Source organism: Protopterus annectens, chromosome 1.part0, assembly GCF_019279795.1.
Source record: "Protopterus annectens isolate FY-2018-M chromosome 1.part0, PAN1.0, whole genome shotgun sequence".
NCBI lineage: Eukaryota > Metazoa > Chordata > Ceratodontiformes > Protopteridae > Protopterus > Protopterus annectens.
The window spans coordinates 1,812,061,579-1,812,081,114 of NC_056725.1; the positions used below are offsets into that span (position 1 = coordinate 1,812,061,579).

Consider the following 19,536-nt stretch of genomic DNA (forward strand, 5'->3'; position numbering starts at 1 on the left):
TCGAACAAGCAGAATTTCAACTAACCTTTAATCGACATATATGTGTTGAAGCTGCATTTCAGTGAATGGCCAAATCATCTATTTCTTTCCAAGGGAAAGAAATAGGTTGGCCATTCTTTTAAATCTGCCCTTTTCCAGACTGTAGTGCAATGTTGGAGTTAGTATATTTAGTTATGGGGGTGTGAGGGGCAAAGCCCCCCACTTTATAGTGTTTGTTTTTATGTGGTCTGCATGGCTGGTCTATCGATTTCTTTCCCTTGGAAAGAAATAGATGATTTGGCCGTTCAATGATGTACATATGCGTCAATTAAAGATTAGTCGACATTCTGCTTGTTCGACTATGCAATATAGATCCTGAAAATTTGGTATAGGATATGCAATGTATAACATGTTAAAGTATGACAAAAAGAGTGTTTAAAATCTTTAATTAGTGGTTGGATGAGAGTTTTCAGGGAGCATCAATATGTAAAGGCATTATACATTTTTTGTTGGAAAAAGGGGGAAAATTAAATAGAAATTTGAGGTCACTCACATTGAATAATGCTGATTATAATTTTTTTATGAAGTTAATACAGTTGTAATTTAAAAACACTTTACAGGATGTAGCAGCATCAAGTATTTATAGTACTAAGGTTAGAAGGAGTCAGAAGTTATTAGTTTTGGTAAGAAAGGTAGTACATGATAAACTGTATGGAAAGGTAGAGGAAAAATTAATGACAGGAGATGTGAATAAGGCTTTTGGTTATGTAAAGCATAAGAGTTTATGGAAGATTTTGGGAAATTATGGAATTAAAGAGAAAACCCACGGTAGTGGTGCTGCGGTAACGTTATCACGTCACAGCAAGATGTTGTCCCGTTCGATTCTCAGCAAGATCGTCTTCTGTGTGGAGGCATGTGTGAATGAGCGTACCTTTGTTGAAGGTTGTGCGTCAGGGCTGGTAACTCGGCACGTAATAATCCACTACCAAACATTAACGGACCGGAGTTCCGCTGTGGCGACCCCTAACCAGGATAAGCCGAAAGACACTACAAGACACAACATGGAATTAAAGAGAAATTATCTTGGTTTAGAGCCACATTCAAGGGACAGTACCCGCAGGAGTGCAGCATCACCAATATGCTGCATTGCAGTGTCAGTATTAGAAAATTAATCCAAGTAGTTGGTGTGGGAATAGAATCCACTGCATTCTGATCTTCCAGCACCAAAGATGAGTGTGCTACCTACCTGCTGAGCTACTGAGACTGACTTATCTGACTGGCTCTTATCCAGCCGAGAAGATACCTCCTGGACTCCATGGTTATCCTGTACAAGCAGGCATCCTGGAGATGCAAATAACACATCCAATCTCCTTTGGACAAGCATGGAAGGATGCACTGTACTGTGACTACCTGAAAGATTTACTTGAGAATGAAACTGTTTAGACCACTTAAATATATGATACACTTGAAGGTGTTTGTTTTCTTTGAAACTGAAAAGAACCTACAATATATCCTTTTAGGTCGGGTGAGACCTCTTGGATGATTCTTTCTGGCTATTTGAATACCAATCTGCTTGTTGCAACTTTTTGATGGGCTAGAACATTAGACAAGCATAAGTACTGGGGCTGTGGGGGGATGTGGAAGAGAAGCGTACACCCTCTAGATATCAATGCCCTTATCCACTTGTTCTAAGTGATGTTCAGTCATGAAGCAAGTTTAAAATACAGATGGCCCCTGACTGCCTCTAGAATGGGACAGTAAATTAAGCCTTAGGGGTATTGCCTTCAGAATGTGACAGTCAGGTAAGCCTCATGGACTCGGCTGCTGTCCTTCCAAAAATGGACTGTGACCACCTTGCTGTTGCACAGCACCCATCCTTTCGAGAAGATTATATTTCTGTAAGCTACCACAAAAGTTTTGGTTTCATCCGCATAGTTGGTTTTGCTGCTGCTGCTGCTGTTGTGTTTGGTGAAACTACAACTGAAAAAGAATCCCCGGCATCCTACAAAAGCTGTTTTGAGGAATTTGAAGTTTTACTCCAACATCTGACAGGGGTTTCCCCCCTCTTTTTCTGCATTCTTCAGATGGCTCTTAACTCCTTGGCTAAAAAGGTATGGACTTATAAGTGAAAATTCATAAAAGTCACTTTGAGGTCCTCTATGAGCTGGGGCCAGAAACACTAGTGCAAGGAAATAATACACCACTGTAGCTTGGGCAACATCTTCAGTGGGGTATTGTGCCAATTACACCATGTGGCTTAAAATGAATGAAACAGATGATGACTATGACTGAAACTTTCTGTTTTAATGGCCTGTCTGATAGCTGGTTCACTGAATGATGTATCTTTTTTACCTGATCTTGCTGGAATGTTATCATGTACAAACGATAGTTTATGGGACTCAAGTAAAAAGTAAAAGATACATAAACCTACTTCTCAAGCTAATTCATAGCCTTGGATTCCTTACCAGCAGGATGAACTGCTGGGCTACAACGGGACAAATCCTTTTTAATGGCTACAGCATTTAAAACAGCCTTGGGAGTATCCAACCAAAAGTTCAGTCCTTAGGGAGCAAGAGAATCCTGTCTTGTTTCCAAAAAAAACTTCAGCAACAATGTCAAGGTTTTCACAGGTTGTATTGAAGGAAACCTTTAATAGGGCACCACTGAGGGAATTACGTAAGTACATTCTTGTTTAGAGTGGAAGGTCTGCTGTAGTTTCCTATACTGGGGGATACTGGGTCAGTAATTCACCCCCTTTTTGCTGCATCGTTTCACAGACTTCACCAAATTTGGAGTAATCTGGGGAACTGCTATAGAATTAGTATCTTCATAATATTTAAAGTTGGGTATGGGAGACTTGTAAGAGAAGTCTACAATCTTCCTTCTGCATGTGTGCTTTTTTTGCAATCTTTGGAGGTGAAAAGCCTGAAGATGATGTAATAGCATAATTCTGTGTTAGTGTTCCTGTGAAACCCTGCAAAGACCCATAACAAATAGGAGAGCCATGGGCTCAGGGAGAAGTTGGTCTGCTATTCAAACTTAGATGGCCATTGCAGGGCTGCCTGTAACATCAACATTAAAGCCAGCATCATACTTGGTACTAAGGGCAATAGCACTAACAAACAGAAGGCTGACCTCACTTGCACCAGCATCACTGGTGATCAACCTGGCATTGAGCTTTACTACAATGCATTGATTCTCCTCCAGTGTTACTGCTCACCATCCAATTAAAGTCAGCAGTATTACTTCTCTAAGCACCGACACTGGTGGTTCAGATGACAATGAAGAGAGTGATGTATAATACTGCGGTCCCAATAATGAGACCATAGTCAGACCAAAAGGTCAACAGGTCTTCAAAAATCGACATCAGTGTCACATGGATTGATATCAATAACCTTAATACTGGGGCTGAGATCAGTGTTGCCAGTGAGGAGAATTTACAACTATAAGAAAGCAACAATATAGAGAAAATGCCCCTATCCAGCATGGAAACAGATGGAATTGGGGCCATGGACAACTTCTTTTGAGCTGTAAGTATGATGCTGATAAACCTGTTATAATCAAATTCATGCAGTGGTTTTGATTAATGCCTAGTTGATTCTGGTCTTGAACTTATTTGAGAAATGTCTCTGTCAGCAAACAATGTTAACTTTGAGCTTTTGTTAGTTTAGGGAGAGACTTACTCTCTACAACTGGGAAAAACACTTTTGGAATGGCTTCTTAAATTTTTTTTCTTACTATGAGCATCTGGAGAGAAAAGCCTTGTGTTATCACACTTGAGAGGCTTATGCTTGCATTTCTGAGAGTTAGGGGGACTGTGCAAAAGTTCCAAATGTTGTCACTCAAGTGTTTAGCTCTGAAGAAATTTTCAGCCCCATAGTAGAAGCATTCATCTGGACTAGAAGGATCTTTTCATACACACACAGTTTCAACTGTGCCTGAGTCTTAGTATTTGGAGGGAAGGTATGGCAAAATTAACACTTATGAATAGGCTGTTGCTTCTACAAGCAAATTAAGCCCAGTTGGTGGTTATCTTAGAGTGGTATTTTATTCCTGCACTTACAATGACAGAATGCCCAGCCTTAAATAGCAAGAAAACATCCCAAACTATAATACAGAGCTAAACAAAATCAAAAATACAATTGTGTAAGATCTTACCATAACTGTAGATGTCATTCTCTTCAATGTTGCACTATTCTTTACAATAGGGATACCCTACCAAGGGTGGCCCGACGTCTGGCCAGTATACCAAAGCCTTTAGGTTGCTTGAAGGTACGCCGTAGCCATACACGCCATACATCACACGTATATTCCCCACGTATAGTGTAGAGCATAAAGGTGACGTCATTCCATACCATCCTCATAACTGACAGCCCCAGTAGGAACACCAGTCCAAGAAAAAAAAAGAGGTGGCCAGTACATCCAGAAGAGAAAATAACCAGGGGGAGGAGGGAGGGGAATGAATACTGCAACAGTGAAGAAAAGAACATCTACCATTATGGTAAGATCTTACACAACTGTATTATATCCTTCCACTTCACAGTTGCAGTATTCCTTACAATATGGAGAGTGCAAAAGCTCAGGGAGGAGGATGGACCAGCAGAGCTCTCCAGAAACCCATGCAAAATGGCCCTAGCTAAGCCAGCTTGGTAAATGTTTGCACAAAAGTCCTGGTAACTGCCTCAAGAAAAGAGTTAGTATCCAAACCCATGAAAAAAGCACAAAAAGAAGCCACAGCTCTAGTAGAATGAGCCATAACAGAAGAAGAAAGGCTCTTGCCATGGAAGCATAACAAAATGAAATGGCTTTAGAAATCCAAGAAGAAATAGTTTGCTTGGAAACAGCCAAACCTAGGGACCTAGGATGAAAGGAAACAAAGAGCTGATCAGATTTACAAAAAGACTTTGTCTTGTCTAAATAAAATCTGAGTTGTCTGTGCACATCAAAGTGTGCAGCACCTTCTCACTAGCAGATTGTGGAGAAGGGAAAAAAATGGGCAAATGAAAAGACTGATTCAAGCACAACTCATTCACCATCTTGGGCATAAAAGAAAGATTAGTACACAAGAACATCCTGTCCTTATGAAAAAACAAAAAATGAGGACAAGCCATAAGTGCTTGAAGCTCAGACACCTGTCTGGCAGAAGTAAGGGCTAACAAAAGTATGGTCTTCCAAGAACAATGCTGCAAGGAAGCTGAAGCTGGAGGCTCAAAAGGAGCCTGGGTCAATTTTTCTAAAATCAAACTGAGATCCCAGGGAGAAGAGGTAAGCTTCCCGGGAGGTCTAATATGAAGGACTCCTTTAAGAAACTGTTTAGCCTCAAATCTAGAAGCTAAAGGAAGAGATAAAGGCAGACAAGTTGAAATAGCTGATGTGGGCCTTAACAGAAGAATAAGCCAACCCAGTATTGAGCAGTTCACACAGGTAAGACAGAACCAAAAGAATATCCACAGAAGGTGGATCCAGGTTACAGAAAAGATACCAACAGAAAACCTCTTTCATTTGGATAAGTAGGATTTCCTATTTCTGGGCTTTCTGGCCTCCTGCAGGACCCTAAGCACAGCCTCAGAAAAAAGATGTCTGTATGGAATCAAAATCCTATCACCCACAGTGTCAGTTGAAAAGTGGACAGGTGAGGATGGACGTGAGATCCCTTGTTTTGTGTTAGCAGGTCCACCCTGTGAGGTACCTTGTGATGACTGCCCTTGACTAAATGCCAAAGAAGGAACCAATGCTTTCTGGGCCAAAATGCAGTCACCAGCAAGATTTTGGAAGCATCCTGTTGTATTTTTAATAGGTATTTTGGAATTAGGGGAAGGGGAGGAAATATATAAAAAAAATACCCTTCCAAGAAAAAGAGAGGGTGTCCACCTTCCAGACCAGACGACCTGGGACTGTGGCACACAAAAAAGAGGAAGCTGTCTGTTCAGAGGGGAAGCAAATAGATTTACTTGAGGAGTACTCCACTAATGGACAATATCCAGAAACACATCCTGATGAAGTATCCACTCATGGGATTGTGTTATGGACCTGCTCAGAGAGTCTGCTACAATGTTCTGGCCTGAGGGAATATAAACTGCCTGAAGGGTCACATGATACTGGATAGCTAGATCCCATACTAGAACAGCCAACCAGCAAATGAGGTAAGATCTCATTCCCTCTTGATTGCTGACATGCCACATCACTGTGGTATTGTCTGTAAATACCTTGAGAGGCCCTAGGCAGAATAGAAGTTGAAATGCTTGAACAGCCAGCAGAAGAGCTCTCGTTTCCTTGACACTGATGTAGTCTTTCCTTTGTTGAGGTGACCAAGGACCCTGCCCTTTAGAGAGCTGAAGGATGCCCTGCATCCCATGTCTGAAGCATCTGTGAACAGCTCCTGAGTGGGAAGAGGGGGTTGAAAAGGAAGCCCTGGATTGAGAGTCAACTGCTGAATCCACCACTGAAATTCCTGCTTGAAGCATGGAAGAAGAGGAACTAAAAAGTTCAGGGGATGAGAATGCTGAAGCCAAATTAACTTTAGAAACCACTGAAATTCTCTCATGTGGAATTTGGCAAAAGGGAGCATAGGAATGGTGGAGGCCATAAAGCCTACAGCTCTCAGAAACTCCCTTACTGTGATTAAGGCCACAGGAAGAAGGGACTGAAAGAAAAAAAATGAGAGTCGAGGCCTTGGGAGGAGGCAGGGATGTCAGCATTGGAATAGTCTAGATCCTGCACCCCAGAAATGCATGATCCTGTGATGTAGTCAGAAAGGACATTTAGAAATTTGTAGCGAACCCCAGGCTTTGCAGAAGTGAAATGGAAAAGTGAAGATGCTGCAGTAGAATCTCTGGAGAGGATGCCTGAAGCAGGAGATTGCTTAAGTACGGAAAGATATGTATCCTTCTTAGCCTGCAAAAAGAAATCATAACAGCGAGGCATTTGCTGAATACCCGGGGCAGTAGAAAGGCCAAACAGCAAAGCAGAGAACTGAAAATGCCATGAATTGACAGAGAAATGTAAACATTTCCTGAAAAGAGGATGAAAAGGAAAAAGAAGTTATGTACCTACCATAACGTTCCATGTTAGTTGTCTTCTTCTCGCCTTCTTTCTTGCTGGTTGGGATCGGAGCCGATCCTTGGCACTGACTCGGCCGTCTTCAATAGCTCGAGAGCTGTTTACTGGCTCGAGGCTACCCATATCCCATGATGCCTGGTGCTAGTTACCCAGATCTCATTTGAAAAAGCTATTCCAGACATAACTAAGGAAGAATTCTGCCCTAGTAGCCCCTTGGGCCTAACTGTGAAGCTATCTAAGCAGAAAAGGACAACCAGAGAAGATTCAGCGAATTAAATCTGAAAAAAGGGAGCTCCTCTCGATCCACTAGGATAGGGGGATGGAGGATGGGACACAAGAAAGAAGGCGAGAAGAAGACAACTAACATGGAACGTTATGGTAGGTACATAACTTCTTTATGTTAAGTTGTCTATCTCGCCTTCATTCTTGCTGGTTGGGACAGCGTCCTTTGCATCTACTATCCTGGGTGGCTCATTGGAACAGACTCTTCAGAACAGTGGAACCAAAATCAGCTCTGTTTCTGAAAGCAATGTCTAGTTTATAATGAGAAATGAAGGTATGTGGGTTAGCCCATGTAGCAGCTGCACAGATAGATTCCATGGGCAACCTAGATTGGAAGGCCACCGAGGTGGCCAATGCCCTAGTAGAGTGGCCTTTTGGTTTGATAGATAATTCTTTGTTTCTCAGCTGGTAAATGAATGAAATAATGTGAGACAACCACTTAGATAATGTTACCTTTGAGACTGGAAGGCCTTGTCTGCCCTCAGCATAGGAAAGGAAGAGTTGGTCCGACTTCCCGATGTCCTTTGTCATATGCAAATAAAAATGCAGTTGTCTGTGAACTTCCAACTGGTGCAATTTATATTCTGCCTTGTTGGTGTGATTAGGAAAGAACACAGGAAGGTCTATGGACTGATTTAAATTATTTTGTGAACAGACCTTAGGAAGGAAGGAAGGATTGGTCCTTAGAGCGACTCTACCGTTATGAAAAACTAAGTATGGAGGACGAATACATAGAGCCAGAAGCTCCAAAACACGTCTGGCAGAAGTAATGGCTACCAGAAAAAGAGTCTTCCAGGATAAAAACTTAATGGAGCAAGATGCTGCAGGTTCAAAAGCTGGCAAGATTAGGGAAGCTAGTACCAAATTTAGATCCCATGGAGGTGGGGGATCTCTCACTGGGGGCCTAAGCAGAGTGGTTCCTTTGAGGAAGGCTTTACACAGCTTATGAGACATAATGTTGTTAGAAGACAACCCAATGTGAAAATTTGAAACGGCAGCTAACTGAACCCTGATTGTAGCAGAAGCGGAACCAGAATGAAAGAGTTCCGCTAAAAATTCCAAAATCTCTTGGACAGGGGCTGAAAAGGGGTCTATATTCCTAGCCTCTGCCCAGCAAGGAAAACGTTTCCACTTGCTAGCATAAGTTTTCCTAGTTGTGGATTTGTGTGATGAGATAATAATTTCACGCACAGAGGGGGAAATATTAGGAAGCTTGGCTAAGGTTGGAAGTGGAGCAACCAAGCTGTGAGCTGGAGCGTTTGAAGGGATCGATGCATTCTGCCCGATTGATGAATCAGTAGATCTGGAATAAGATCCAGAATCCAAGGCTGCTCAACAAGGTTATGATGCAAGAATGGGAACCATATCTGTCAAGGCCAGTAAGGGGCAATGAGGATCATTCTGCAACCCAACGCAGTTGCTCTCTGTATGAGTTTGGGTATTAGGGGAAATGGAGGGAAAGCGTAAAGAAGTCCCTGAGGCCAATCGTGGACTAGAGCGTCTCTGGGGGAGTGGCCGGGAAGTGGAAGAAGGGAGAAGAAATTGCTGCACTTGCTGTTGAAGGGAGTGGCGAATAGGTCGCAGTAAGGTTGCCCCCATTTGCGAAAGATCTGTCCCGCAATTACCTGATTCAAAGACCACTCGTGAGGCATGAGAATTGCTCTGCTGAGCCTGTCTGCTATGACATTGGACCTCCCAGGGATGTGCGTTGCGATCAGAAAACGTTGGGAAGAGATCGCCCACTGCCAAAGTCTGAGTGCTTCTCGACATAGAGGGTAGGACCTAGTTCTGCCCTGCTTGGTGATGTACCACACCACTGACATATTGTCTGTTTGAATTGCAACTGTCCCGAGAGGGAGAGAGTCCTGAAGGGCTTGCAACGCTAAAAGCACGGCTCTCATCTCCAAGACATTTATATGCAAATGGTACTCGTGAGGCTGCCAGGTGCCTTGGACTGTCCTGCCCTGATAATGCCCCCCCACCCTATCAGGGAAGCGTCTGTGGTCACTGTGGCGACTGGAGGGGATAGCACAAATGGTCTGCCCTGGGACACTGATGGGGAGACCATCCACCAAGCGAGGTGCTTCTTGCATGCTTCTGTGATCATAATCTTGTGAGACATGGGAAGCTGTTGGAAGAACCACTGTGTGAATAGGAGCCACTGGGGAATTCTCATGTGAAAGCGGGCTAGGGGAACAAGAAGAATTGCTGATGCCATGGAACCCAGTGTTTGGAGGATGAACCTGACTTGAATCCTGTTGCATGTTAATAAAATCTGCACTTGCTGGCGAATTAATGATACCCTGTCTGGTGGAAGACTCGCAAACATGTTCCTTGTATTTAAATTTGCGCCTATGTAAGTGATATGCTGACAGGGCAACAATGCAGATTTTTCGAAATTTATTGTGATACCTAGCCTGGAGCAAGTTTTGATAGTGTAGTCTCTGGCTTGTAGGAGACGATGCCTGGTGGTAGTAGTGAGGAGTCAGTCATCTAGATATGGAAACACCTGGAATCCTTGACGTCTCAGGTGAGCCATAACCACTGCCATGCATTTGGTGAACACCCTGGGGGCTGTGGTAAGACCAAAGGGCAGAGCTCTGAACTGATAATGACTGTCTCCCAGCCATGAGCAAAGGAATCTTCTGGAGCGCCTGTCCATTTTGATGTGGTAGTACGCATCCTGAAGATCTATAGAGCACATCCAATTGTCCTGATCCAGGAAGGGTAGAATGGACTGTAACATGACCATCCGAAACTTTGTTCTTTGTACTGATCTGTTTAATCTGCTGAAATCCAGAATGGGTCTCCAGTCCCCTGTCTTTTTTGGTATCAAAAAGAACCTTGAGTAAGTTCCAGATCCGAGCTGGTCTGCTGGGACTTCCTGGATGACTCTTTTGTGTAGCAGCTTTGAAATCTCTATGACTGCTTGGTCCCTTAGATTGGGTGGAACATCTGGAAGGGACTTGTTTGACGGTAACGGGGGTTGAGCAAAGAGAATTCTGTAACCTCCGGATATGATCGACTGTACCCACTTGTCTTGAGTTAGATCTTGCCAGGCTTTGGGGTACAGTGAGAGCCTTCTCCCGACTGTCTCCAGAGGTGGGCAGCCGGGCAACCCTTCAGGGATGCTGAAAGGGCTTCTCAGAGAAGGATTCTCTACTGCCCTGGTTCTGCGGACTCCCTCTGCCACGAGGGTGGCGTCTGTTATTGTTCCCTCCTCTGCCCCTGGAGGGGAACTCACCACGTGTGTCAGGCAAGGCTCCCTGGGATTTCCGGAACCACATCTTTCCACTCTTCTGACCCTTGGGGTATGGTCTCGAAGGAGTGGAAAAACAGACTCCCACGGCAGAGAGAGTCTTGCCTTCCTGTTCACACCTGGTTAGGGTGTCCTTCACCTGTGATCCGAAGAGAGCGGAACCATCAAAGGGGGTATTGGTGAAAGACGCTCTGAAGGGTTCCGCAAAATTACATAGCCGCATCCATGCGTGCCTCCTAAGGGCAACGCCTGTGCCTGCGGCTCTACTCGCACCATCGGCTGCATAAGAAATGAGCCTCATGGAGGAGTTAACAACTGAATTCAGAGTCACCAGCTGGGAGGCCACCTTAGCTTGAGCCCCCTCAGCTGATGGATCTTGGAGGGTATCTCCAAGCTCTTTAAGGAGATCCCTCTGAAGGCGGATGAAATGGCACAAATAATTCAGAGACCTCGTGGAGAAGGTCGCTGAAGCAAACATTCGCTTCCCATATCTATCCATAGTCCTAGACTCCTTGTTAGGGGATGGACAGATGACGAAGTTTCTGCCAACTCCTTCTTTGTGGCTGCTGCTACCACCATGGCATCAACAGGTACGCCCTTAGCTAAAAACTGTTTGTCCTAAGGTGCAGTTATAAACTTAGCAGGTCTCCTGGGGGTTGGTTCCACTGTGTCTGGAGCTGACCACGCCTTCCGAGCCACCACAGACATAAGTGGGTTGAAAGGCAGAGACACCCAGGAGGTGGAAGATGGGGAACCAAACGCATCCAGGAATACCGACTCATCCTCGGAAGGGGCTAGGGTATTCCAGTTCCCACTCTGCCTAAGCATTTCCAAGATGTCTGAAAAGGAGACATCTTCAGAGGGGGATCTCGGGGATCCTTCCGAATCCTCTAAGTCAGTATCTGATGTGACAGACTCAGGGGAGTCAACATGCTTCCTCTTGCACTTTCTCTTACGAGGTGGCTCCTCTGAGTGATCAGGGGAGGCCTCGGAATAGGAAGAAACACCCAAAGGGGTACCCTGGAGTGCTGGTTCCCCACGCTTGGGGTCTGGAGGAGGGGCAGAGGCAGACGCAGGCACCATAGGGGGAGAAGCCGATGGGGTTGACCGTGGGACTGACTCGAGGGCCAGTACACTCCTCATGACCTTGAAGGCGCCCCCGCCCGGACGCAGAGAAGACTCCGGTTCCGAAGAAACCGGAATCCCTCCCCGCACCGAGGGGAACAGCTCCGAGGCCAATGTAGGAGCCGAGCTCACCTGTGCCGAAGCTCCGAGGGGGAGAACGGGGTCGGACAAGGATCCGATGCCACTCGCCCCCTCAGAGCCGACGAGGGAGTCCCGGTGCCCAGATCCCTCCAAGGACGGTGCCATGGAAGGGATAAGAGCCGAAGACAGAACCGAAGGAGAAGGTATTGGAGCAGGAATATCTGCAGAAGTGGACGGAGCCGACACCTGATGAGGGGGGCGGGACAACATTTTTGCTAGGGCCTGAGATTTCAGCAGCCTACTGACCACTCTCTCCAAGTCCTGATCTGAAAGCCTAGAGGACCGAGAGGAGTGAGAGGACCTATGACTGCGCTCCGATTGGAGCAGAGGTGACCGTGAAGCAGAGCGTATCGACTCCAAGGAGGGAGATCTAGATCTCTTTCGACTCCCAGATGGCTCCGAAGTACGTGCTGGAGCCGACTGGGAGGGAGGCACATCGGTTCCGGCCGGAGCCGAGGTGGATGGTGGAGTTTCACCCAGCGACAGCTCAAAACTGGGAGCAGAAGACTTAGGTGGCTTGGAGGATTTCACAGGCTGAGCCTTGGCCAGTGAATCCTGGGGCTTGAGCAAACCCCGAAGGATTAACTTATTTTTGCGCTCCTGCAGGACTCTTGGGCTGAAAGCATGACAAACCGAACAAGAGTCCTGCAGGTGCACCGCGCCCAGACAATAGACACAAGAAGTGTGACCATCTGTCAGAGACATCTTCTGACAGCATGAGTCACACTTCTTGAATCCGGACACTTTAGTATCCTTGGACATGTTACCACACACACACACACACACACACACACACACACACACACACACACACACACACACACACACACACCAAGGTTAAACACGCACACACACACAAGAAAAACAAGTTAGCAGGTATAACTAATTTAACAATATAAACTATACAGCTAACACACACTGGAACTAAATAAAGTCTACTACTACAGATACTACCTAAAAATGTTCTTTTTTTTTAACTAGAAGAAGACAAAAAAAAAAAGGTTAGCCTCTAATTTAAATGGCTACCGCGAAAGGGAGGGGAGGGGGAGGGGTGGGGAAAACTCTCTAAGTAAAACAAGTTTTCAAGAAAAAAACAGGAGGGATAGATGCTATTTAGAGAATATAGCTAGGGGTAACAGTACAACTAAGAAATTAGGTACACTATAAAGCTTAAATTATAGTAAAATTAGAAAAATACAATAAAGTATACGAGCCTGAGCCAGTAAGACAAAATCACAGTCTGAAGCGGCAAACGAGATCTGGGTAACTAGCGCCAGGCATCATGGGATATGGGGCAGCCTCGAGCCAGTAAACAGCTCTTGAGCTATTGAAGATGGCCGAGTCGGAGCCGATCCTCGGCTCTGATCCCAACCAGCATAAATGAAGGCGAGATAGACAACTTAACATTGGGAAGATAAGCATTCTTGGGGTCCAGAGACACAAGAAAAGCCTGAGGAAGTAGTCCAGGGTGCAAAGTCTGAAGGGACAATATCCGAAAAAAAGGGATTTCAGAAAAAAAATTAAATGAGAGAGATCTAGACTGGGTCTCCAAGTGTCCTCTTTCCCAGAAACCCAAAACATTCTGGAGTAAAACACCTTCCCCCTTTGAGAAACTGGAACTTCCTGAATAGTTCCCTGAGCTAAAAGATCCTGAAGCACCCCTGGAAAGAAAGCCAAATGTTCCTGAGGGTGTTCAAGAATGCCCCTGAAAGAGGGAAGAGATTTCCAGACCATGTAATACCCAAGGCAGATAATGGAAAGAACACAGGAATCCTGAGTAATCTTTAACCAAACTGGAAGGGATAAGGAAAGATGAAGAGAAACTGGAATGTGGCTGAGAAGAACAGGACAGTCAGACAACACCTGGTTTGTCAGAAAAAGGAACTTTCTGGGTCACAGGAATCTGGGTAGCTGTGGCAGGAGGAGCCCTCTTACCCCCCCCCCCCTTCTTACCATTGGGAGGAGGTCAAGACTACCTACAAACAAAGGCTGGCTTATTAGGACATTTTCTTTGAAATTTATGCAGAGGAGAAACAAAATCAAGTTTAAATTCCTGCAAAGCCTTGCCTTATCCTGAAGAGACTTAAACAAATCAGCAGCAGCTGCACCAAATAAGTGTTTGCTATCCAGAGGAGAATCCATCAACTTAGTCTTAATATCATCAGGCAAACCACAGAACCAAAAGCAACAGTTCTGGAAGAGGCCTCTGCTGCATCGTAACTACACTTAATAGAACGGTGAGTCACCTGAGAAAAAGTCCCGAACAATGAGAGAGCAGAAGTCTTCCCCTCAGAATCACAGAGGTCAGAAATTTCCTGTCAGACCTGAGAAAGAACAGCCAAAATATATCTGGACATACAAGTCTGGTAATTAACAGCCCTAAAAGCCAAGGTAGCAGAGGTATAAACATTCTTACCTAACTTTTCCTTAGTCCTACTGTCTTTATCAGGACAAAGTTTTGATGAAGGCAGTAAATGAGATGGCTTATCAGACGTAGCAGACACCACAGACAGGTCAGCTGAATGACATCTATAAAGGAATTTGCAATCCTCAGGTACCCTGTAAAACCTATCAGGTTTTCTGGGGACAGAGGGCTGGGAGTCTGGAGCCTGAGACACAGTAGAAAAACAATCTAACAAGGCAGCCAAAACAGGAGAGACAGTAGAAGGTCTGGGAAAGACAATTTGCAGAAGCTTGTAATACCTCTTCACCACTTCAGAAACATGAGCACAATCCAATTTCAAAAACTCCATTATCCTGGAAACTGTATCCCCCGAAGGAAATCTCCTCAAAGGGAGTATCAAGACTAGTAGACTTTTCTTCCTCAGAACCACAGTCTAAAGGAGAAGGAATCCTGGATGAATAAGCAAGAGATTCCTCATCTGAATCCCCTCTTCCTCACAGGAATCCTGTTCCTTAGGCCTTTTAAGACGAGTACAGGACTAAGGTGGAGTAGTAACAGAACCTCCATGGGGGGATTTCAAAGCCATAAGGGCATTAAATAAACCCTGAGTGAAATTCTGCCATTCACTCTGACGGTCCTTGGGAGTAGGAAAAACATGCTTTGTTTTTTTGTTTCTTTATCAAAGTGTCATCTGCCCTGTAAAACCTAGTAGGCTCAGACACTGGCCAACATTTCACAATCATAGTCGGAACTTTCTCTCTAAAATCTGAGGAACACCCCTAGGCCTTTCGGTAACAATCAGCAGAGGTTCCTCCTGAACATCCGAAGTGGATGTCTGTAAGGCCTCTGGGGACATGTGTTGAGGTTGGATCCATGCTGGTCTCTAAAGGGATCACGGCACAGGAATTCAACGGAGGAGCCTGGCAATCTTCCTGGCTTTCACTAGCCTTGGGAGAGATGTCTGGTGGAGACAGTACAGCATAAGTCTTGGACTGAGACTTCTTGTCCTTCTTCACGGACGGCTGACCCTCAGAGTGGGAAGTTCCCTCCAAAGAGTCTTTTGCTAAAAGCTTAAGATGTTGGTTCTCTAAATACCAACTTTGGGACGAAAGCCTGACAAACTGAACAGGAAGTATGGTCGTGGGAGACACCGAGACAAAATAAGCACTGCTCGTAATGGTTTTTATGGGGAATCTGTCTCCCGCACTGAATTTTACCCCTTCTGGATGACATAAAACCCCACAAGCAACAAGCAAAAGGAAAAAAGATAACAGCAAAAAACCCCAACAGGGCACTTATCTGAAAACGGCTTGGTGAGCCAGCAGCAAAGCAAGCGTTCAGACCGACAATCACAAGATGGTATTTAGACTGGCAGCAAAGAAGTTCTAAGGATGGTACGTCTGAATGTCACCTTTATGCCCTATGCTTTACTTGGGGAGCATACATGTGATGTATGGCATACCTTAAAGCAACCAAAGGCTTTGGAATACTGGCCAGACACTGGGCCGCCCTTGGCAGGGGATCCCTATTGTAAGGAATACTGCAACAGATATCGGTTTGTTTTTTAATACAGCAACAACAGAGAAAGTGAAGGCCACAACCAAAGAAACAGGAAAAATGGCAAAAGTACCAGTGAGGCATATTGCAGACAACACATGAACTGGAGAAAAAATCCAGAGAGGGAGAAGTGAACCAACTGAATCCTTATCCTAAAAAGGAGTCAAAGCTGAAAGGTCTCTGAGCAACAAATTAAAGGGCTGTACTCGTTGTCCTTTGGGTATATTTTACCACAGAGTAATACCAATAGCCTGGGTTCATTTCTCAGATGATGTATACTGAAGTATAGTAAAACAGATCTAGAAAGGAAAGTCCCTGATGGTGCAATATGGGGAAAAGGGGAAGAAGTTAATGCAGACAGATATTTTCAGGTGCCACACTGTTTTAATACCTGTACTAATTCTGCTGCCAATGAGGAAGGCCCGCCTCATACCAGGCCAAATAATATATATATATATATATATATTTCTTTTACATTTTAAAACTTGAAGAAATATTAAAATGCCACCCTTTTCCCCCCTACCCCCACGGTAGTGCGATCTCAGAGCTGGTATATTTAGTTGGGGGATGAGGGGGGGTGAATCCCCCCCCACATGGGTGGGTTTGTTTTCCTTCGGTTTTACTTTTCTGTCAGGATGGCCAAGCGGTTACTTACCTGGAATGGAAAGTCAGTGTTCTGGACATCTGCGTTGTGTGCTTGTCGGCGTTTTTGTCTCGGCAGTTTGGAAGTTGGGTAAGTGAGCATTCAGGTTTCTGAAGTAGACCCAGTAACATTTACAAGTTGATGAACCAACATGCCAAAGATGACCACATGCAATCTCAAACAATGAACATTTAAATAAGACCACAAAGCCATAGAAAATAGTTTTATCATCACCAGTAGGAAAAGAAAAGTGAAATTGATAAGCTCTCATAATTAAGCCTAATATATTAATATATTACTGACTGTGATCACTGGCTGTTATTTGTCACTGGTTACGTGCAAATCTTACCTGCAGAGTAAAGCCTAGGATGAGAGCATTAATCAGATGCAATCAGCAGTGATAATGCATTAGTAAAAGCGTTGTACATGTTTATAATAATTGCCTATAACTGAATCACTGCTTAGTTATAATGCAAATACCTTGTAAAATAACTGGAAACAAGTTTAATCATACCCTTTTAAAGATGTTTTGTGGTAAAGCTGCATTATCTTGATGTGATTTCACTGATGTGCTTTGGATTCTTGCTAGTTTTGCGTTGAACTAAACAAAAATGAATAAGATGATCATGCCTCAGTTGTAGTAATGTCTTAAAATAAACGTTCAGCCTAAAACAAAGCCAGACCTCCATCTGCAGTTTGATTATTTCATGCTGTTTTTCCCTTTCCTGAATTTTCTGTCGTTTTGTTAACTCTAAAATCTCTTCTTCTTTTTTCTCCAATATTCCATTCATCTCAGCTTCTTTAACTTCAACTGAAAATACAGAAAATAAAATAGAATAATATAAATACAATTCAGTTACAGAAGTTTTTTTAACCTACAATTGAAAATGCACAAATAAAATAGAATAATACAAATAGCATTCAATTACAGAAGTTTTTAACCCACTTATCCTTTTTGCAGCATGCCTACCCAGTTTTATAAGTTCTGCTTTGTCTAGCCGTCACTAGAGCCAGCCACTGCAGTTCAATCAGTTTTCACACTTGATTAAGGCCACTGTATTTAATACAGTAACTTTTTTGACAATTCATATTGAAAATCCACATTTTCAATTACAATTCCAGTACACGCTACTTTCAAACAACTCTAGAGACAATGTTCTAAATAACATTAACGTTAAACAGTAAACCACTAAACAGCAAATGCTTTGGTTGCAGCTGGTATTTTATCAGTTCTGTTTAACACTGTCCTCCATCTCCATATCTTTCGTATATATTTGCTATAAAGTCTTCAGAGAACTTCAAAACCTAAATTTTTTTGTAATAAAACATATGCCACTGTCCATGGAATTTTATATTTAGTTTTTCAGTTAACATTACTGTTATGTCTTTTATACTCTCATCTCTTCAATGTAATACTAATACTCATGTGGGAATCTTTGACAAATTCTATACTTTCACATTATATTGTTCACCAAAATAAACTCCTAGGAGTTATAAACCACGAAAAAAACACAAATAGGTGAGTTCAACAAACCACAGAAGCAAGGTGTAATCCAAAAAATCGTCGTTTACTGGAAACTTGTTAGCGCTTTCGTGTGGTGGTTTACTTAATATTCTCACACTTCAGTGAGGCAGGGGCTATATTTCATTTTCGACCAAATGTGCTTTCAGTCAAATGAGCTTTTAGTGAAGTGGGCTGCCTGAAATAATTTTTGACCAAATGTAAGTTGACCAAACACAGTAGATCCACATATATATATCTATATATATATATATATATATATATATATATATATATATATATATATATATATATGTATGTATATACAGTAACCCTTTCTTACTTGCCAACATTGGCAGTAGATTTACTCGACTGTTGGAAACATTCTATTTTTGCTGATGTACAGAAATATTTATGCAGTCATTTCCAAGTAAATATCCTGGATTTCCTCAACTCAGTAGGTATATATATATATATAGATGCTCTCCAAATTCTGTTTTATTGCCTTTGCTCTATTTTTTATCCAGACATTTCTCCCAAGCCTCCTCTATTTTTTATTGCTTTCATCTGCTTCATTATTTGCAACTTGGGACTAAATTCGTATTCCATCCCTTATCTTGCCTCACATATGTTATCCTCTTAGCCATATCTGACCAATCAGGTTTTAGTACTTTAACCCAAGTTTGACTGCTGAATTCCCTGGATCACCTCCATGAGGAGTAATACTCCAATTGCCCTGTGGGAAGCTCTTTCTCACTTTGCCTCACCCCATCAGAGTGCCCACTTTCTTCCCATCATCAATGCCACTAATTGTAAAGTAGCAAAGTCCATCTCATATAAACAGACAAGAGTAAATGACAACAGAGCTATTGGTACTGCAACAGAAACAGATCTGCAAGGTAGTTCATTTTGGGAGTGGTGTGATTCCAGTACAGATACCCATATTTATAGGATCACAGGAGGTTACTAGGCTAATGGCCCCAGGGTCCTTGCAAGCCTAACCACGTACAACCCATGTTCCCAAGGGTGTCTGGTTCAAGTAGACATTAAAATCAGCACCTATTGCCCCTGTCCAAGAGGGACACAGGTGGAACCCCCTGGGATGAATTTCTGGTTACCCATCCAATCATCCAAATTATGCTTAAATAGAGCCAACGAGGAGCTTTGTTTAACATAAACAGGAAGCTTGTTCCAAAAGTGGGGCAACCTCTTTGAGACAATTCTGTCACTCCAGCAAGTTCTGCTGATATCACATATCAGGTTAAGGTCCTTTGATCGAGTAACCCATGTGCCATCTGACTTGCAAATGTGCAGCATTTCCATTAAATCTGGGTCAGAGATTGCTCTATATGCAAGGCACAGGTCACCTCTGAGCAGTCTGCATGACAAAGAGTAAAGTGACAATGATTTCAATCTGTCCGCATAAGACAGATTTTGAAGACCCTGGATTTTCTTTGTAAGGAACCTTTGTGGTCTCTCCAATTGTTGCAGATGTTTGGAAAGGAACATACCAAAGGGAGTGTTGTACTCTATTATTGGTCTGATGAGGAATGAATACAGGGGGGGGTTATAACCTCTTTGTCAAC

The 19,536-nt window shown here is 43.5% G+C and overlaps 1 protein-coding gene across 1 annotated transcript in view; it reads right to left on the reverse strand.

The window, feature by feature from the left end:
• The window catches only part of CCDC152 (coiled-coil domain containing 152), a 1,110,728-nt gene that overhangs the window by 161,639 nt on the left and 929,553 nt on the right, over positions 1-19,536 (reverse strand). The window contains exons 5-6 of the mRNA XM_044069728.1: positions 17,133-17,260; positions 16,964-17,050 (exon numbers count right to left, since the gene is read on the reverse strand). Of these exons, the coding sequence (XP_043925663.1) occupies positions 16,964-17,050; positions 17,133-17,260 (215 nt within the window). The remainder of the gene's footprint in view (positions 1-16,963; positions 17,051-17,132; positions 17,261-19,536) is intronic.